The sequence below is a fragment of the Manis javanica genome, chromosome 9 (genome assembly GCF_040802235.1).
Source record: "Manis javanica isolate MJ-LG chromosome 9, MJ_LKY, whole genome shotgun sequence".
NCBI classification, from domain to species: Eukaryota; Metazoa; Chordata; class Mammalia; order Pholidota; family Manidae; genus Manis; species Manis javanica.
In genome coordinates, this window is record NC_133164.1 from 14,275,703 (window position 1) to 14,295,683 (window position 19,981).

At 38.4% G+C, this 19,981-nt stretch overlaps 1 protein-coding gene across 2 annotated transcripts in view; it reads left to right on the forward strand.

Moving 5' to 3' along the window:
• Positions 1 to 18,953, forward strand: part of DCT (dopachrome tautomerase) — a 29,314-nt gene extending 10,361 nt beyond the window's left edge. The window contains exons 3-8 of one of the 2 annotated variants that reach the window (XM_017673193.3): positions 386 to 486; positions 621 to 787; positions 2,781 to 2,960; positions 4,276 to 4,411; positions 12,160 to 12,361; positions 15,565 to 18,953. In XM_017673193.3, coding sequence (XP_017528682.3) covers positions 386 to 486; positions 621 to 787; positions 2,781 to 2,960; positions 4,276 to 4,411; positions 12,160 to 12,361; positions 15,565 to 15,737 — 959 coding nt within the window. In that variant the 3' untranslated portion in view covers positions 15,738 to 18,953. Of the gene's footprint in view, positions 1 to 385; positions 487 to 620; positions 788 to 2,780; positions 2,961 to 4,275; positions 4,412 to 4,752; positions 6,515 to 12,159; positions 12,362 to 15,564 lie in introns of those variants that run through there. The other variant, XM_073212455.1, reaches the window with a different exon arrangement.
• Positions 18,954 to 19,981: the final 1,028 nt, after the last annotated feature.

The following is a 19,981-nucleotide window of genomic DNA, read 5'->3' on the forward strand; positions in this document are numbered from 1 at the left end:
AAGAAATAGGTCAGAAAATGTCTTTTAAAAATACATTTCATTTAGGTTTTAATGATCTGTTCCTTTGGATATTTTCCTTTCATCTTAATGAAACGTTGCTTGAAAATTAAATCTACCACAGTGGCTCTTTAAGCGTAAAGTGACCTGAATTGCTCTGGATCTCTGTTGACAATCAAACTTTCAACAGATGGAGAATTTATCTTCAAAGTGCTAAAAATTGTTTAGTTGCTGTTGTTTTTAGAGAGAGAAAAATAACAAAAACAGGTTTTTTTCCCCCCAACGGAAACATCATGGAATTTCTGGCTTTGCAGACACATCCCAGGTAAGGCATAACATTACAAAAATTCTGTTCTGCAATCTCTACTATGTTTCCCAATTGTTTTAGGACCAGGGCGCCCCTACAAGGCCATTGATTTCTCACATCAAGGGCCTGCCTTCGTTACCTGGCACCGGTACCATTTGCTGTGGCTGGAAAGAGAGCTCCAGGTTGGTCAAAGCTATGAATTTGGTGCTTGTAATTTTGCAATGAATTTGGTCAAGACATGTATAGCTCTTTGCTGATATGCTTTGCTATATCTGGTGGTATGAATTAATTTACTGTGCACGCCCTTGGCTTTTAGCGTCTCACTGGCAACGAGTCCTTTGCTTTACCCTACTGGAACTTTGCCACTGGCAGGAATGAGTGTGACGTGTGTACAGACCAGCTCTTTGGGGCAGCAAGACAAGATGATCCGACTCTGATTAGTCAGAACTCAAGATTCTCCAGCTGGGAAATTGTCTGTGATAGGTAATGGCATGTATTCCTGCAACAGCTGTACAAGAACCATGTTTTCTTGTGTCCAAGAGGTGGAGAGCCACCTTATATTCTGTTTCTAATGCATGTTGAGTTCTGTTCCCATACTTCTGAAAATAATTCCCTTGAGGGACGTGGGATTTTTTAAAAGCCTAAGCCCCTTAACAAAAAAAAAATTAGAGGTATGGAAATCACACCTGTGAATTAGATGTGCCTGGCCATCACTGGGAGATCAACTGTTTTAAATTAGAAGTAGTTCTTGCATTCAGCAAGTACCCATCATATTCTAAGCAGTGTAATAGTGCTGTGAATACAAGGGCAAACAATATATAGCTTCCCTTTTGAATATCATTTTATATTTACAAAGGTAGATTGCTTGTAAACAAACTACAATACAACTTTTGAAGTATCATAATAGATGAATACACAAAGCCAAGAAAAGAGTCAGGGAAAGTCTCTGATAGGCAAAAATTGTTCTGAGACTTTCAGGAGGCACAGACCTTGACCAGGTAGGGGAGGGTGGTAAATGTGTCCGAGGTGGAGAAGGTGTCCTGTGTGAGGCTGGAAGAGTCTCAGGAAGGGTGCGGTATGACTGGACCGTAGGGTGCTGGTGAGTTGAGAGGCCCAGGGGGTGGGGCAGGAGAGAATGGTCCCCGAGGTACTGCACAACACAGAGCAGACAAACAGCCCAGGAAGAATTCTGCCCTCAGTGATTCCTGGAGTTTGTTTCTCTTCCCTGGTTCATAGGAGAAAAATGTTCCTCAAGAGGCAACTCTGCCTTCCTTTATTCATGGTTTCCTCCCAAATCCTCCTGTTTTATCCCTTCTGCTCCAGCTCCCTGGCCGTGTCCTTCGTCTGCTCCATGACACACAGCTTCACTGTCCACCCCTGCAGCTGGGCGTGTGTGTGTCCTGGGGTACAGGCGTCCCTAGCAGGAATCCCGTCTCCCACATCCTAAGCCTTCCCTACAGCCCCCGGGACAGCGCCCCACAGCGTGTAGGGATGGCAGAAGTGCTTTTTATGTGATGGTGTAATTCCATAAAGCACCATTTCCCATGGTACCTAGGGGTATTCATAGGTGGTATGTGAACAGAAATTTCTATGACCAAGTACATTTAGGGAATACTGAATTTAAAGGTTTTTTTTAAATTTTAGAATGTCTCAGAGCTTTTCTTATATAAACCTATTATTATTAAAGAGGGGCCTAATCATACCTGAACTCGCACCCTTATTTCTCAGACCATCTCCCTGGAACACATTTGGGAAATACTGCTCTTGAGGTCTTTTTCCTCATTTTTAGGTCCGGCCTCTTCCATCCCCATGTGTGTGGATTCAATCTTCACATTCCCAGGATATCCTTTTACCCATTGAAACCCACACAGAAGCATCTGTCACATTTTCTCTCTGCCAGGGTACCAGTCCTCTGAGGGTGGAATTCCCGGCCACAGCAGGCATGGAGGACCTTGTGTGGGCATGGAGCCCTCTCAGCCTCCCTGTTTCCCACATAACCATCCCTACCCCCTGGAACATTCTCTAATACAGTGTTTCTACTGATACTTTTCCCCTTACGGTTTTGTCCGTTTTTATTCTGACTCCTCAATTTGCCTTCACTTAGTCTAAGATGCTTTCCTAGATGTTCACAGGCACTTCCGGCAAAACTGGCTTCGCTCAGTATAAACTGGGCCACCCGTTCCTCTCTTCAGTTACTCAAAATTCAAAAGCACATGATAGTCACCATCTACTGCTTTCCAGTGTAATGGTAATTTTTCTTCATATTTAGGCACGTATTCATATTTCATGCATCTATGTTTTTGAAATGCCTTAATCCATAATCACTTTTGGAGGTAGTACTTTTACCCCCTATTTTTGACCCTTGTAAGCTATTTGTAATAATGTTGTCATTACATGACTGATTGGTTTGCTTGGCCTGAAGTTATGGTATCCATGAATTAAGACACATTCTTTTAAATCTCCTTACAAACCTTAGCTTAGATGACTACAACCGCTGGGTTACACTGTGTAATGGAACTTACGAAGGTTTGCTGAGAAGAAATCAAGTGGGAAGAAATGGAGAGAAACTGCCAACTTTAAAAGACCTACGAGATTGTCTGTCTCTTGAGAAGTTTGACAGCCCCCCTTTCTTCCAGAACTCCAGCTTCAGCTTCAGGTTGGTGCTGTCAGCGCTGCTAGACTGGCATTTACAATACTTACAGATTTTCATGCCTGTGGTTGTAACAAACTGGAAGGAAATCCAGGAGTTGGGAGACATTTACAAGGCTAAGTAGTGGAGAGAGGCTGATAAGAGAGAATAACAAGGGATCTGTTAGAAACGCATCATCCCCTCACTGAAATTAATAGTGTAATTTAATATCTTGAAACTTAGCTATTCAAAACCATCTTTTGTATTTCTAATTATGGTACACATAAAGGTCAGAAACAGGGTACCTCATGAATGGAGTATTTTAAAAATATTTGCTCATGTTTTTTCTTTTGTTTTCAGTTTATTAGCCATAGACCTTAATATTGGGGTCTGAGATCTCAGAGGAGTCTTACAGACTAAATGCAACTCAAATCATGGCATAGCAATGACATTACAATACTTGAAATTTAAAGGCCAGTTGATAATTCACTTCCTCTTAAAAGACTCAAAGAATTGTGAGACATAGATGTATGGATACAAATATAATTTTAAATAAATATGGATGGGGCTCCAAAAAGCAGTGGTAGATAGATTCTTCTCCCAGACTGATTTTTTTTCTCTTATAACTGTGTAAATTCTACAACTGGTGGGTTATTTGGGCCGGGTCAGCGTAGACTGAACTTAACCGCAGAAGTTGTGCTAAGTGTGTGGGGCTCAGAGTCTGTGCTGGGGTTGGACACAGCCCTCAGAATAGTGTCAAAGGCAGGTAAAAGGTGGCATTTAAGACTGTTGTGGAAAGGAGCATGTGTTAGTTAGTTTTTCATTGTGATGAAATTGTTATTGAAACAGTGCAATCCACATAGAGAAGGATGGGGGACTTGGGGGATATGTTTAGAATGCTGAATATATCAGAGTCAAGCTGCAGGTGTATTTAACTGAAAAATAAGAATATAATGTCATATGTGAATCCAAAAAATACTGATTACAGGCCATGTATTGGTCATGGTAATGATCCCTGGAAATAAAAACCTGAAGAAAACAGTCCCTCTCCTCTAGGAATTCATAGTCTGGCATGGGAGATAGATATGAAGGTAAACAATTGTCATACAGACACAAAAGAGATAGAATCCAACTGAGCAGGTGTATAAGAAGGATTCATTAGGAGTTCCCTCTCCTAGAAGATTATCATTAAAGATTGGGACTAATTCATAGTTAATTAGCTATGGCAGAACTTCCTATTTCCCTACCCAGACTCAAATCAGAAGGCTGTTATCTAGGCTGGAAACAAAAAAAAACTTTATCAATCCATGACTCTTGTTGCTGACATACTGATTTCTCTCAGGAACGCCCTGGAGGGGTTTGATAAAGCAGATGGGTCCCTGGACTCTCGAGTGATGAGCCTTCATAACTTGGTGCATTCCTTCCTGAACGGGACGAACGCTTTGCCACATTCGGCTGCCAATGACCCCATTTTTGTGGTATGTTTAAAGACTCAGAATAGATGAAAACATTTTCTAGATAGCATGTTGGATGTATTTGCTTTTGTATACAACTAAGCTTGGGTGTGTGTTTTACTCTCTGTGAACAAGGGGATGCATTCATATTTAAATTAACTTTAATCTGCACCACAGGGGTGGTAAAATAGCATTGGAAGTCCCCTCATCAGAAACCCATCATTTAGAGATGGTTACCTTTGGAATGACCCTACCCAGGAGTTTACAGTCCAGAGATGGATTGAAAAATTAACATAACAATAAATTACAGCATAATTTAGCATAATTTATATCATGAATTAGTATAATGATATGTTATTTTTCAGCGGTTATATGAGTGTTGTTGGAGATGAGGAGAGGCTAGAAGGACTGAGCAGGCACCTCAACCCTTGCACGAAACCCAGCAACCTGGCACTTTTGGAGCACAACACAAAGCCTGAAGCCCTGTTTTCTCTTTGGTTCTTGGCCCCCCTCACTGTGGCTGTGTGCTGACTAAAAATGGGCTGCTCCTGTCAGAACGTCATTGTGTCCACTTCGGACTGAAGCTTCCATGCAAGACACTTGTTAGAGGAGAGTCTGAACTTCCCTGGTTGGACGTTAATAGATTCTTTCATTCCTGTGTCTACTTGCTAATAAGTACTTGTAGGTTTACCAGAATCTGGTCCTTACTTGCTCTTATGGTTACACACCACTCAGTAACAAGTTTATTGGAGAGGAAGGGACAAATGGCCGCTAGCAGGAGGCCGCTGATGTGTGGAAGAACTGGCAGTGCTGAAAGGACAGATCAGGTTGGGTCAGTTTGCAGACTGGAAGGTATCTTCTCTTTTGTTCACAAATGAACAGAGATTCCACTCAAACTAATAGAGGTTCCAAAAAATCATTCATTGACTTAAATAATTGGAAGTTCAGGAGTGCTGCTGGTTTCAGGTACTACTGAAGCGGGGGGTCATTTTTCCATTGAAACGCCACCGGATTACAAATCAAGTTGGTTTTACTTAATCCTGACTTGGGATCTTGGGAGCCTCATTGAATTTTGTGGGGCCTATTTCCCACTCAGCAAAGTGCAGGTCACAGGACCTGATCTGGCCTTGGTGAAAAGTGTGGTGCTCGCTAAAGCAACTCTTAATAGATTGGGATAATATGCAGCTGCTCTGGAAACTGCCAAGAACAATACAAATGTTATCATAAAAACAACAGTGTGCTTTATGGTAGTAGGTAGGAAAGAATTAGAGAGCTATGTGTTGACTTTTGAATTTCCAAGCCTGATTTAAGCTTCCTTACCTTGTTCTCCAAAGCACACAAGTTGTGCCCCAGGGCAATGAACTGACAAGCACAAAGTCAGATGTATTTAAGAGGTGATTTATTATTTTTACTCCACCAGGGTAAAAAAGAAGATATGAACAGGGAGGGTAACCGTATAGCTCTCAGTGACTCTAAGCTTGTCTGGTGGCATGAAGGTCTAGATAGCTTTTTGCACCCCCAGATAGATGGAGCTCAGTAAGGGTGAGCTGTAAGGGATCCTGAGTTGCAATAATATTTTAATGTCTTTGGATGTAGACAGGCGGCAGCTACACTCATGGTGGTGAGCATTTTGTGATGTGTATAATTGTTGAATCCCTATGTTGTGTATCTGAAACCAATATAATATTGTATATCAAATATATTTCAATTAAAAAAAATAAATTCTGAGATGGGGCAGTTAACAGAGCTGCTCCTTCTTTCTAAAAAGTATGCATCCCCTCATATTTGTGTGGTAGCAATAAATGAAGGGGTTGTCCGAAATGTGAACTATTGGTCCAAACTTCTAGCAGGGTGAGGGGTTTACCTGCATAGTCTTCAGAGCCATCTTTGCTCTTCTGTAGGACGCCTGCCTTATTTAATGGTTGTAAGTTGATAGTTCACATCATTTTTCTGGCTACCACTCAGCCATCATTTATGCAAAGCATTTCTGGTGTTTACTGTGTCTGCTACATATCTATAAATCTCTTTATACTGCATGTTCCTAAATAAGTTTTCATTAAAATATATATTTCAACTACATAATTTGTACACACAATCCATATTCATGAGCAGAACCATCTGACAAATGGAGAACTATATCCCAAACCTTTCTCTCTTACTGTAGAAAATAATGGTGATGCTAGTAATCTGATTTTTAGCGTCTATGTCTCAAGGATGTGCTACATTTTATTTTCCTCATCTGGGGAAGCCTGCTGAGGATGCAGGGGTTGGTAACAGTTTTCTGTGAATGGCCAGGTTGTGTGTTTTAGGCTTTGCAGGCCAGATCATCTCTGTTGGAACTACTCAGCCTTGCATGAAAGCTGCCATAGACAATTCATGAACAAGTGAGGGTGGTGTTCTAATAAAACTTTATTTGCAAAAACAAATGGTGAGCACCCTTGGCCTGAAGGCTTTCATTTGCCAACCCCACCTCTGTTCTATGCAGTAGGGATATATATTAGTCATATTTCTTTTCCTGCTTTGGGTGCATGCCACATTATGACTTTATGGATGAAAAATCTATGACTTATATGTAGTTCAAAGATACCAGATGTTTAGTTATCCTTATCTTCACTACTTTTAATATCTTCAATATTTAAAACTTTGGTTTTCTTCTGTATAAGTTATCACGTACATATAAAAAGACAAAAATCCACAGCCTTTCTTTGAAGGCATAGAAGGAATACGGTTTTGGCACTAGTTCCAGAACTCACAATTACTTTAGGCAATTTACAAAGAGTTTCATGTTGAAGCCAATTCAGCCTTAAATGATTTCTCACATACTGAGATCCAGGCTAAAGCATTTAAGTTAAAAGAGTGATAGCTTCAGGAATTTCAAGTTCACAAGGCATTTTATGCAAATATATTGCATACAACATTTGTTAAAATTATTTTTGTGGAATCTCTTCAAGCAAGAAAAGCACAAAGTTATATGCAATTGCAATAATGAGTACAAGAAGATACAACGTTAAAATGCAGGAAAGACTGAATCAATCCTGAAATTCTAATAATTCATAAGGTAATTGAAGGAAATGCACCCATTTATCATGGAAAATAAGATTAGGTCACAGGCATGCTAAGTAGTGCTGTCTTCAATATTAAATTTAGATATAATCTAAGGAAGATAAAAAGGGGAACCAATAAACTGTAAAGTTACATAGCTGAGTTAACTGACAAGAAAGAATTATGTTAGAGACTAATAATTTTCTTCCTGCTTCCAAAGATACTCTGCTTAAGGGTGTATTTGGATGTTATTCTCTTAGAAAGGGACATTCGCTCACTTCCTAGTGGCTGGGGGATTCATAGGTTCACAGCTAATACTGAAGGGCTCCTATCATTGTTCTTCACCTTACGCATAGAAATTCTTAATAAATAAGAGATTTAAGTCACCTTATTATTATTTGTATTTTTAACAATGACAATTAAGTGGATAAGCTAGGTCCATCGATTTAGGAATATAAAGCAAGAAAAGAGAAAATAAGTTTCTAAAAGCAAGGATCGAATGGATGACACCAAGTCAGGCCTGTAAGACCCCCTCTGGCTCCCTGCTGCTCTAGGCTGCAGTAAAATCAGTAAAATTAATAGGTCACAACAGCAAGTATAAAAATATCTCCGAGTTAGTATGAGTTTAGTTGAATTTTTAAAAAAGAAGTATAGGGGATCTTGCTTTTCTCTGCCCAAGAGGGAAGCACTTAAAAATGGATCCATTTTATTTATCTTTCTTCAAAATCAAAGTCATACTTAGACTAATACCTTAAGTAATTTAAATAACATTATTTTATGTCAATTTCCAAGTGGTTGAATGATTTTTAATGATTTATGATTTCAGAAACACTGGCTCCAAATTTTTAAATGTCCATAACGGCATCTCAAATTTTCTGCATATTTCCTTCCATAGTCTTCTATGTTTATATTGTTGCAATTATACTGCACATATTTTTTGGGTGGTTACATAATTTCCAAAATTTTTTAATTAAAAAATTTTAAAGTAGATAATGCACAGAAAAGGTTCAAATATAAGACACAAAATGAAATACTTATACCACTACCATCTCCAAGCTATTCAATCATTTTCCCCTGTTCTTCTAGATCTACTTTATAAATATACAAACAAATATACAATCCAAATGGTGGCATTCTAGAGATGCTTCAGTGACTTCGTTATTGTTATTATTACTACTATTATTATTTTTTTACTTATTCTAAATCACTCCATATTAGTTCATAAAGGCCCTTTGCATTCTGTTCTTATGTCTATATAGTATTCTAGAGTATGGATTTATTCTGGAAATTTAAACCAATTTCTTACTTAAGTGTATGTATTTGGTTTTTAACCTTTTGCTTTACAAGTAATGGTGCAGTGAATGAATATGTTGGGTGAGTCCAGAGAATAGAATCACTGGGTCAAAGTTTAAATAAATGCATTTGAAATTTCGATAGGTATTGCCAAATTGCCCCCCAGAAGTTTGCATAATTTTCCATCCTATCATCTATGTAGCAGTGTGACAATTCCCCATTCTCTCATTAATACAGTGTATTGTTACATCTTCAACTTTTCCAATCTGATAGATGAGATGGTATGTCAGTGGGTTTTAATTTGCACTTCTCTTAGAAATGAAGTTCAACATTTTTTCATACATTTAAATAACCATTTGCATTTCTTTATCTGTGATCGCTCTGTTCATGTATGATAATGACTTCTGGAAAGAGAAAAAGACTAAAGATTCATAACAGAACCAGCTACCATTAGTTTCTCAAGAGCAATTCAAGGTATCTTGTTTAGGAACAATATTCACACTTTTATAAAAATATTTACTCTACAGGCAGCACTACTTCTCTTTCTAGCCTGTGGGTACATTAGCGTTTGCAATAATTTGCTTATTGCATGCTTTGCATCTTCTTGGCACACACTAACCTTTTTTACTACATTCTATAAATTAGGTACTCTGTATATAGTTCCTACTACAGCATTTACTGTATAATGTTTTATAGCCCTTCTGAGACCTAACATCTTATTATTTTTACCTGTTATTTTATCTCTTCAAATTATGAATTGCTTTAGAGTCCTGTTGCTCCCTTCATTATTTACACTTTGCACTGGGTATTCACCTCTTGAAGCACTTTCTATTCCTGAGAATCTTGTCTCTTTTTCTAGTCACAATTTGATCTTTGACGACATCTAAAAGCTCAAGAGATATTCCTTCCTCAAAAAGTACATTCTGTTACACTCTTAGATACTTTTTCTTTGTATCACTTAGGATTTGGTTCAGCTGCTTAGAACAGAAAAAACAAATTTTAGGAGCCTAAACAAAATAGAGGCTTATTTTTCTCTTTATATAAAAGTGCCCCAGGAGCAGTCCATCCAGGGCTGGTATGTGTCTCATAGTCATCATGGATCCCTTCGGTTGCTGCACTTTGCCATCCTTGGTGAGGGGCTTCTTTTCTTAACTTTGCTTATTGGCTGTTAAGATGACTGCTGCAGCTCCAGCCATCACATCCATATTCCAAAAGCAGCAAGAAGAAATGGAAAGGGAAAAATGGACACTTTTAAGGTGAGGCAACCACCTTTAAAGAGTTTTCCTGTAAGTCCCCATCCAATGGATATCATGGACAGCTTGGCACATTGCTTCACCCAAAATACAAACGAAATAATAGAGGCAGAGAAGGAGAATGGATATTGGGTAAGCAACCAACAGTGCTTGCCACCCTTTGACGTTCCATCTCTATTGCTGCATCTCCATCCTTGAAGTAAAACTTTACTTGAGGAAGGCAGGCTCCCCTGGCCACACAACTTCCTCCCGGGAACCTTTCATCATCTGGAATTTGGAGGATTCAGGGCATCAGGTACTCTTTTTCAGGGACTTAAACCAATAACTAACACTTACCACTTTTCTAGGGCTGATACCCTTTCTCAAAGATGACTTTTCCTGAACTTGTAGCAAACGCTGATCACTTGCATTATTACATGTTCTTCCAAAGTTGTTGCTTGTGAAATAAACTGTATGCCTTGATTTATTCAGGGTTTAAATTTTGTTACTCAAAGACAAGATTTTAGAATTCAAAGTGGCTTTTATCTCTGTAAAATCCCAGGCCTTATAATTTTGATGTTTTGGTTTTGAAGATGATTTCCTCTGCCATGAACTTTAAAAATCCATTTGGGAAAAGAAATTCCTTCAGTAAATCACTTGATTCCTTTTACTATCCTGAATGTAGCCACATGATACAACATAGGTAGAAAGCTCTCACTGTTGCCTGAATAGGACAACTAATAACAGAGAATTTCCTCCAGTAAGATTTGGAAATATTACTTACTGAATAAAGAATAGTAATATAAGCCAGAGGGCAATGCTCTAAAAGGATTGAGAAGTGCCAAGAGCCAAGCATTCAGAATGGGACAATCAGGAAAAGGGTTCAGGAGAGGCCTGTTGAGTTGGTCCTTGAAAGAGGCTGATGTCAGGAAACAAAAGCAACAGCCTTGCAGACTGAGGAAGTGGCACCAGCCAGAAAGGGGCCTAATGAGCTGAACTGTCCAAAAAATAAAACTGCTTTGCATGGCCCCGTCATCAGCCAGCACACATTTTTTAATCATTGATTCTGCCCAGTTTACATGCTAAACATGAGGATTCAAAGGTGAAAAGACCTTCACTCTGACCTTCAGGAGTTAGGGATCTTGCTTGGAAAAATAAATACCAAGTGATAGTATAATTGCACCAGTGCTATAATTGGGTTACAAGGAACAGTGGTGAATGGAGGAATGAACTCATTTAAAATAAGTATTTATTGGAAGGAGTACCTCCCTGTCCCCACATGACAGTCCCTGGGGTGACAGACACTAGGTAGGGACACAGAGGGGAAGGAAAAGCAGTGTCCCAGCTCCCTTACCTTACAGTCTACGAAAAAAAGAGGAACCCAGCCTACAGCCTGGCTGTTCGTAAATATATGATATGTTTTAAATCATATTTAAAAAATAAATATATTTCCATATAATCCTTTATTTAATCATATTTAATCATACATTTAAAAATATATGATACATATCAGGATATAAAATTCTCACATTTACATCCTGCTGCATAATAGGGGCTATGAATGTAGAAATTTTGCTGTTAAAATTGTAAAACTTATAATAATTGCTGTGTTTGAATAGGACTTTAACAGTTTCCTTGAGAAAATAAAAATGAGTACTAGGCACAATGCATTTTTACATGTTCTTTTGCTGGCCTAACACCAAGAATTCAAACGAGAGGGTTACAAAATGAGCACAGAGAAGGGTGTTCCTGATGAGCAAAATCTGACAACCCATTCTGGACATTTCACTTTTACTTCCTGTCTGTTTGTAGTACAGCCCTGGCAAACCCATCTCTTCTTTCTCTGCTGTTAAAAGCAAGGCATCTGCATATTGACTAGAATATGTATCTCATCACTATTGCCTTTCTTCTGAACTTAATAATTCACACACACTTGCTAAAGGCCTCACATGTTCCCAAACCCATGTTAAATCTGTAAATGCATTTTCATTTGTTCACTTGGCACAAGGGTTTTGGAGACACATGCTGCACATTCTTGGAAATTTAACTGAAAATGCCAGGGGCTATGTCCCTGAGATGAGCTTGGGTGTCCAAAGTTGCTCCTGTCAAGGAGAACCCGGCTGCGTGGTGGAGAAGACTCCTGTGAGATTGGTCTGCTTGGAACAGATCCATCAGTGTTAAACGCCACGTTCAACTGTCTTGCAGGTCCTTCATTCTTTCACTGATGCCATTTTTGATGCGTGGATGAAAAGATTCAATCCTCCTGTGGACGCCTGGCCTCAGGAGCTGGCACCCATTGGTCACAATAGGATGTATAACATGGTTCCTTTCTTCCCTCCGGTGACTAATGAGGAACTCTTTTTAACTGCAGACCAACTTGGCTACAGCTACGCCATTGATCTGCCAGGTAACTAATACAACTTCTAAGGAGTGATTCATTCATCTTCTAAAGGACCTTTTTTTCTTTCTTTCTTTCTTTCTCTCGGCCTCTCTTTATCTCTCTCTTTCTTAAATGTAAATCAAGATCATAAATTGAAGTAATCAGGTCTAGGTAAATTTATTGGCAATTTCCTAGAAAATGTATCTTTCACAAAAATGAGTCTAAATGACAATAAAACATCAGAAAAGAGACTGGTGAAAATAAACATGAATGATTATTGTTTGAGAAAATTGTAAGTTGTTAAGAGACCTATTCCAAAGAGGAAGTATCTATTCCTACACCTAATCTGACAATTCCATCTGACTTCATCAGAAACTGACTGTGGTTTGAGATGTCTAACCAATAAAATCAAAATACAGCAGCCACATGTGGCCAGGGACTTGCAGGACTTAGAGATCATTGCTTGAATGCTGGTCTGGGTTTGGGGAGAGGCCGGTACAATACTTTGCTTGAGCACAAAGTTCAAGGGATGCCAAAAAGTTCAGTAATCGAGATAAGTAATACTGTAGCACAATTTTTAAAAAATCAAAACTAATGCAGAAAATTCATGATGAGTATGCTATTAAAATTTTAAGTAGAGACAGGCTGTTGTTTGTTTTATTCCCCCTGCTTTATTTTGTAATAAGATCACTTGTTTCCAATTAGCCCACACCACCCTGACCAGGTAGGTTTGTAAGGTTGCCACTGGCCTGCCAACAGACTGGGCTACACGGGGCTTCATGTGTATGTTTTCTTAATAAAAGTTTTTTCAGTCATGCTTTTAAATTATAGATTTTTACTGGCTTTTTCCTACGTGGTTCAAAATATGGGAGGATATTTTGATAAGTGTATATAGGAGCACACATTTTCCTATTCGCCCAGGCTCCAGAGAAGCTCCACGTGCCATTTAAGTACTCTTAGGACAGATTGAGAAAGAAGAGGTAAAACAATTTTCAAAAAAATCTTAATTTGTCAAGAAGCTGAAAAACACACAGTCCATCTGCTGGTGGCCTTTTCCCATTTGTGTCTATTTTATCTTCCTTCAATCTCAGCCTTCAAAGTAATCACAGCAGCTCCTGCGCTCACATCTCTCTCTGACTTCAGAGTCTTTCAGGCCCTGGAATCTCCCCTGGGTTCCCTTCTGGCTTTGCATCTATTATGCTCTGTCTCCTTACTGATTTGATGCTTCCTTTCTTTGGGAACCTGAGGATATCTCTTTGAAGCTTCTCTCTTCACTGAGATTGAACATAATAATGATCAAAAAGTTTGGAATGTGCATTTGGCCATGTTTCCATCTGCTCTAACATCAGCCAATAAACAGGTATAGGCTGAGAATCTAAATATACCCATTCACTTATTAGAAGATACAAATGCACTTGCATTTATTGGCTTGACAAAGAAATTTACAGTCCTATCTGGGAGACGCGACTATAATTAAAGGTTAGAGAAGGGTGTGGGGGATTTAGGAAAGACTGCTTGAAGAGGGTGGGTCTTGAACCAGTTTTAAAGAGATGGTAGATCTTAAGCAGGTGAGGCAGAAAGAAGGGAGCATTTTAGATGAAAGAAGGGCAGGGAACAAGGCTATGAGGGGCGTGTGTAGTCTACACAGAGGACTGTAGGAAGCAAGCCTGGCTGACGTAGACTTGGGTAGAAGGTTCATGGATTGAGGTTGGAGCTGTGAGAGGGCCTGATTATGCAGGGCCTTAGAAGCTAGGCAGGAAGCACAATGAAGAACCACTCTATACCCATTAGGACGGCTACTACTGGAAAGCAGAAAATAACAAGTGTTGATGAGAAGAAGGTACATGATGAGAAGGAGTACATGGAGCCCTTTTGCACTGCTGGTGGGGGTGTAAAATGGTGCGGCCTCTGTGGAAAACAGTGTGGCACTTCCTAAAATAATTAAACTTAGAATTACCACATGAACCAGCAATTTTACCTCTGGGTATATACCCCAAAGAATTGAAACCAACAGATATTTGTACACTTCTGTTCGTAGCAACATGGATGAACCTTGGGGATGTTATGCTAAGTGAAATAAGCCAGACACAAAAGGACAAACCCTGTATGATTCCACTTATATGAAGTATCTAGAGAAACTCATAGAGACAGAAGCTTGTAGAATGATGGTTGCCAGGGTCACGAGACTTGGGGGTTGGGGAATTACATTTCAGTTTTGCAAGATGAAAACAGGTCTATGGATAGGTGGTGGTGAGGATGGCACAACAATGTGAATGCACTTAATGCCACAGAACAGAGCATTTAAAAATAATTAAGATGGTAAAATGCATATCGTGTGTGTATTACCATAATTAAAAACAAACTCATTTTTCGTTCCTGAACAAAGAAATGGCAGAATAAAAATCTGTGTTTCAAGAAGATGATCCTGGCAGGGGAGAACTGCTGGATTGTAGAAGGAGGAGAGAAAAATTAAAATCTTGTAGGCGGAATCCCGTCAGGGTGGATCAGGGCTCTCTGTGGGGTTGGAGGAAAAGAATTAGGAGGATTTTACCTTTGAGTATGAGAAACTGAATTCAAGAATAGCTGGCCAAAGGTAGGAGAATTTTTACAGAAATGATAAATAGGCATAAATATATTAAAATGAAATCTATTAATTTTGTGGAACAGTGATTCTAAAATAAATTTTAGTAGAGGATTGGATTTATCATGTGAAAGACAGATTTTATTCACAGCTATTTAAATGGGTACAGGTTTCATCTGCTTTTGTGCTATTGAATGTCTCCTATTACAATAGCATTCAAATTTGTCTTACACATTTATCACCCTATAAAAAGGTAGAGACAATAGAGAATTTCTCCACCTGAGGGTTGTATATTTTGTAGTTCCCCAGATACCATTTTAGCATGCACTTTTACAAATAAGTTGCTAGCTCACAAAAGTAGTTATATACTTCCTTGGAGGGTTTATTATGTTTAAGTATTTGCTGCAGGAAATTTAAAAAATGCAATGAGCTATATTTAAATAATGGTATGCCATCTCAAGAAAAACAATTGTGGATACGATAAATAGCTGGTAGGAAAGGAGAAGATAAATTTTACTCTAGCCAGTGTAGTTTTGCTTCATCAACAAAAAAACATGTGAAAGGCAAATTGGTTTATTATTTTCTTTTCTAAGAGTATTCAGCTGATGAAAATCCCAATTGTAGACCCTCTCATCTGCTTTAATTTCAGTTGAAGAAAGTCCAGGCTGGACCACAGTTCTCTCGGTGGTTATGGGAGTGCTGGTGACTGTGGTTGGTCTTTTTGTGCTGCTGGTTTTCCTTCAGTATAGAAGACTTCGAAAAGGATATGCACCCCTCATGGAGACCCATTTAAGCGACAAGAGATACACAGAGGAAGCCTAGGGTGCTCACAGCAGCGAAGCCATAGTTCTGACCCTGAGGATGCAAACTAACTCTCACGAACTGCCTTGAACTGAAGATCTTTGGCATAGTTCCTCCTGTTGTGGTGACGATCCCAAATACAGAAGATGCTTCGCTGTGGTTTCTGGTTTGTGGGTTAGCAAACTCAAGCCGAAGTGCTTGAGGCTATTCCCAGGAGCATCAAGCAAAAGTAGAATGGACAGTGTGTGCTACCTGACAGTGATTCCCATGTTGATTAAGCCTTCTTGTATTTTGAGAACACCAGAAAAAAAAGGTTGGTAGGTGGATTCGTTTTAATTTGCAGGTCAGTGTAATTTGAGACCCGGCCAACATCATGGTGCAATGTTTTTCAGTGCGAGTGTCCTCCTTTGTAATGAGGTGAGGGTGAGGGGCGGCAGGTGCTGCATGCGCCAGGATCCCTTTCAGCTGTAAACATCTATGCTTCAGGGCCCTTTCTGATTGTCTCCTGAGCCTTATTTTTCTTCTTCTTCAGCCTTTAGAATGGCCTTAATAGGCCTATTTTACCAAATAGAATGGACAGTAAATGAGTAAATGAATGACCCATTTGGTTCTCTTTTGTGAACTAGACTTTACAGAATTTATCAAAAGTCTGCAATTCTTAACACTAGACCTGTCACAAGATTTAATAGCTGGATAAACATTGATCTGATAGAGATAGATAAATAGATGAGGGATTAATTTATTGAGCTTTCTAGTTAATTCATATACTATTTAAAAATCTATTAACAAGCATAAGAATGACTCTTTACAGGAAAGGCTGGCTGGAGAAGGCTGGTGAGACTCTAATCCTGAATATAAGACAATTTGATTAGTGCATCACTGTTCTGAGGTCTCATTTGGTGGATCCTGAACTAATCTGGTACCCGACCTGATAACCTGATTCCAGCAAGATAGCCTTAAATGAAAAATTCATCACGTGTAATGCATTTGACTTATTTTTAAGAGCTGACTTTAGATTCATTAACATGCAGTGTACTGGCAGTTACCTATGAATGCTAATCAATTAAGTCTTATTTAAAAGCAAACCATCCATACAAAATATAACAATTCAGAATTAAATGGTTATGTTCTGCTAAGCAATCATCAGATCATGAGAGATAAGAATGAGGCAATCTTTGCTAAGATGTTCAGCTTTACCGAGATGATCCCTACTTCTAAAAACCTAATGGTTATTGAGACTTAAAGGCGAATTTTGTGTACTCATGTCTGTACTGTGCATCAGGAGTGAGGCCAGAGTGGTGGCCTGTCTGCTTATTTCAGCCCCTCTCTACCTGAATGGATGTGTATAAAGAATGGAACTTTGGAGGACCCTGGAGCTCCATAGAGGGGGCCTAGAGGGTGAGTCATCAGTGACCATGTTATATTCAGGAATAAGGCAATGAAAGCCAGAGATATAGACGGATCCCTGTCTGAACTGAATTTGTGTCTGTGTGGGTCTCATAGAGCTACAGTATATCTGAGCTTAGGCTCAGTGAATGAAAATCAAGATAGCCCAGAGTCCTTCGTGGAATCATGCCCTGCTTAGGCCTTTTTAGCTACAACCACATGCATAGATCTCAATTCCTGCCTTTAACAGTATTCATGGAAAATTCAACAGTGTTTCAATAACATGCTCCTCTCTGGAAGGTTGATGCTCTGAATTCAGAGTTGTTGGGAACACATTTTAACCCCCTCCTTTTTTAACTGAAAGAGAAATATATTAAAATGAAGATACAATTGTGCATGGTAGGTATGATCCTGAAGAGTTACATATAAATCAATTTCATGTTAAAAGCACCAGGGGAAATCACTTTTTCTAGATGAACTATTACGAATAGTCCTATAAAGCAAATAACCCCCTCAAGCTTATCTTTCAGGTTTATCAGAATTTTCAAACATCATATTCCAATAAGATTTATTTAAAGGATGATGTATCTGAGGTAGAAATAAACAGTAATCATTTATAATTAGTTACTTTTATCTACAGGGTGTACAACTTTTTATAAATATTGTGTTTTATGTTTTCCTAAAAGAAATGATTTCCTAACATTATAGTTCATAGAGAGGGATAAAATTTTCTAACATTTTCTAACATTATAATAAATCAATGATGAATGCCTCTTAAAAAATTTAAAAGTAGGACAAACCTGTAGAATAAAAAGGTTGATATTTACGTACATTGAATATCATGCAAATAAACTCAGAAAATACCACTGAGCATTGTAAGGCTGTACTTCCCAATAATAGGGAAAAAAATTCAACATTGGAATAAATGAATAAACTTTATCCTTATATCCTCGGTGTCAGAAAAACTGTATGTATATGAATTATGATTTCAAAAGAAATGTTTTATAAAGCTCACATTCAAAAGTGAAATGAAATCTAACAACATCTTTCCTTTGTGAATTAAAGTCTCTTTTAATTCTAAGCTTCTTTGACATTAGTTTGTGTCTTGTTTAAGATTTAACATTGTTAATTATACTAATCCTAATGAATAATTTTAATCTCACATTAACTAAAAGTAGAAAATGTATAAAGAAGAAAATAAAAATAAATGTTTTGTAGATTATTGTTCATCTGTTGAGGGCTATTGTTTTTTAATTTGTGAACATCAATTTGCATCTTTTTGGTACTTAATATTCATATATTGGGATATATACTTGTACACTAATAACTACTTCACTTTTGAAAATAAGTTCTTGAATAAACCAATGTTTCTGCTTTCTTTTGAATTTCTAATTAATTGCTACTTCCTGGCTTTCTATGATATATAGGTAGAAAAATGAGACACCAACCTTTTCCCAGTGAAGAGTTACTTTTGATGTCTGCACAGCCTAAAGACTTATCTTGAGGTGCAGGGGAGGTAGCATGGGTTTCTGCAGCAGCTAACCTTCTGGAAAGTCTTCCAGGTCAGTCAGCTTGTTGGGAACCCCAGAGGAAGACCCCAGAAATTAGAGCTAAGTCCTGGTTACGTGTGTTTGCTTCCACATCTAGACTTGAAGTTTCTGGAAGTCAGGTTATGTATCTTTCTGTGCAGCTCCAATGCCATTGTATCAAAGCACATTAAGATCTCAGAAAATGTGGGTGGTTAACTAATAATACAAGCACATAAAAGCCAATTCATCCCCTAGTGGTAGATAATTACTCTCCCCAGTGCAACAGCAAAACCCAATTTTGGATTCTTCCTATTTCTACAGGGTCTTGCTTATCCTGAATACTCTCTGTATATTTTTTGCATGATTAAACTAATCTCAAATAACTTTGCATTCAGGGCTTCTGGCATCTGTTTTGACATATACCAAATAAAACATTAAGTTAGTGGGGTCTTGCATCCACACCATGAAATTATAACAACCTATCTTTGGGTCTCTGAGTTTTACATATGTTAGGTAAAATTTTACTCTGTGCTACGTGATACAAGGGGACGCTTTTCAGCCATATTTTCTTATTGGGCATATCTTCTCCCTGGTAGGGAGGCCTTAATTCTACCAATTATAGAGACAAGGATAGAAAATTAAGATCCCACAGTATCATTTAGGGTTCTCCACTCTCTAAGGTGTTAAAGTCTCATTTCAGTGAGAGGAGTGAGGGGGCAAATTATTTAGGAAGGCAAACCAAGACTTTTCTTGTGCAATTGGACCCAAGAGTTAAACTCTTCCCTAAATGGCATGATTCTGACTTTAGCGACCATGACGTTCAAGCTGAACACCACCCCTGTGGATTTAATTATGATTTGGCAGGTGGCTTAATGAAATCTTGAAAACAACACACAAGGAAATTGTGAGCAGTAGAATAAGTTAAAGTTTTCTAAAGCAAAACAAAACAAACACTCAAGATTCCTATTCAAGGCCTATAGGCTTTCTATTTTTTCACCAAGACTGTACTTGGCGGAAACCATTAACCTGCTTGTGTTATTTGCCACGCTGATGCAAGTTAGACTTCTTGGATGTAATATGATTGAGTTTGGCCCTTTCTTCTTCTACCATTCTCTGCTTCTTGGCCGCTCATAAACACAAACTAAAGGTAGCAGCATCTCCCAAATACATTTGTTCTTTGTGTTGTAAATAATGGCTTGGAGAAAGGCTTAAGTTTGTGCCTCTTCTATTAAGAGTAGAATTTCGCTGCTGGGGTACATGCTCTTATTCCTCATTCCCTTTGTATATTATTGAGCATTTCTGAATTTGTAATTAGAACAATGACCATCCTAATTAACAGATCAGAATTAG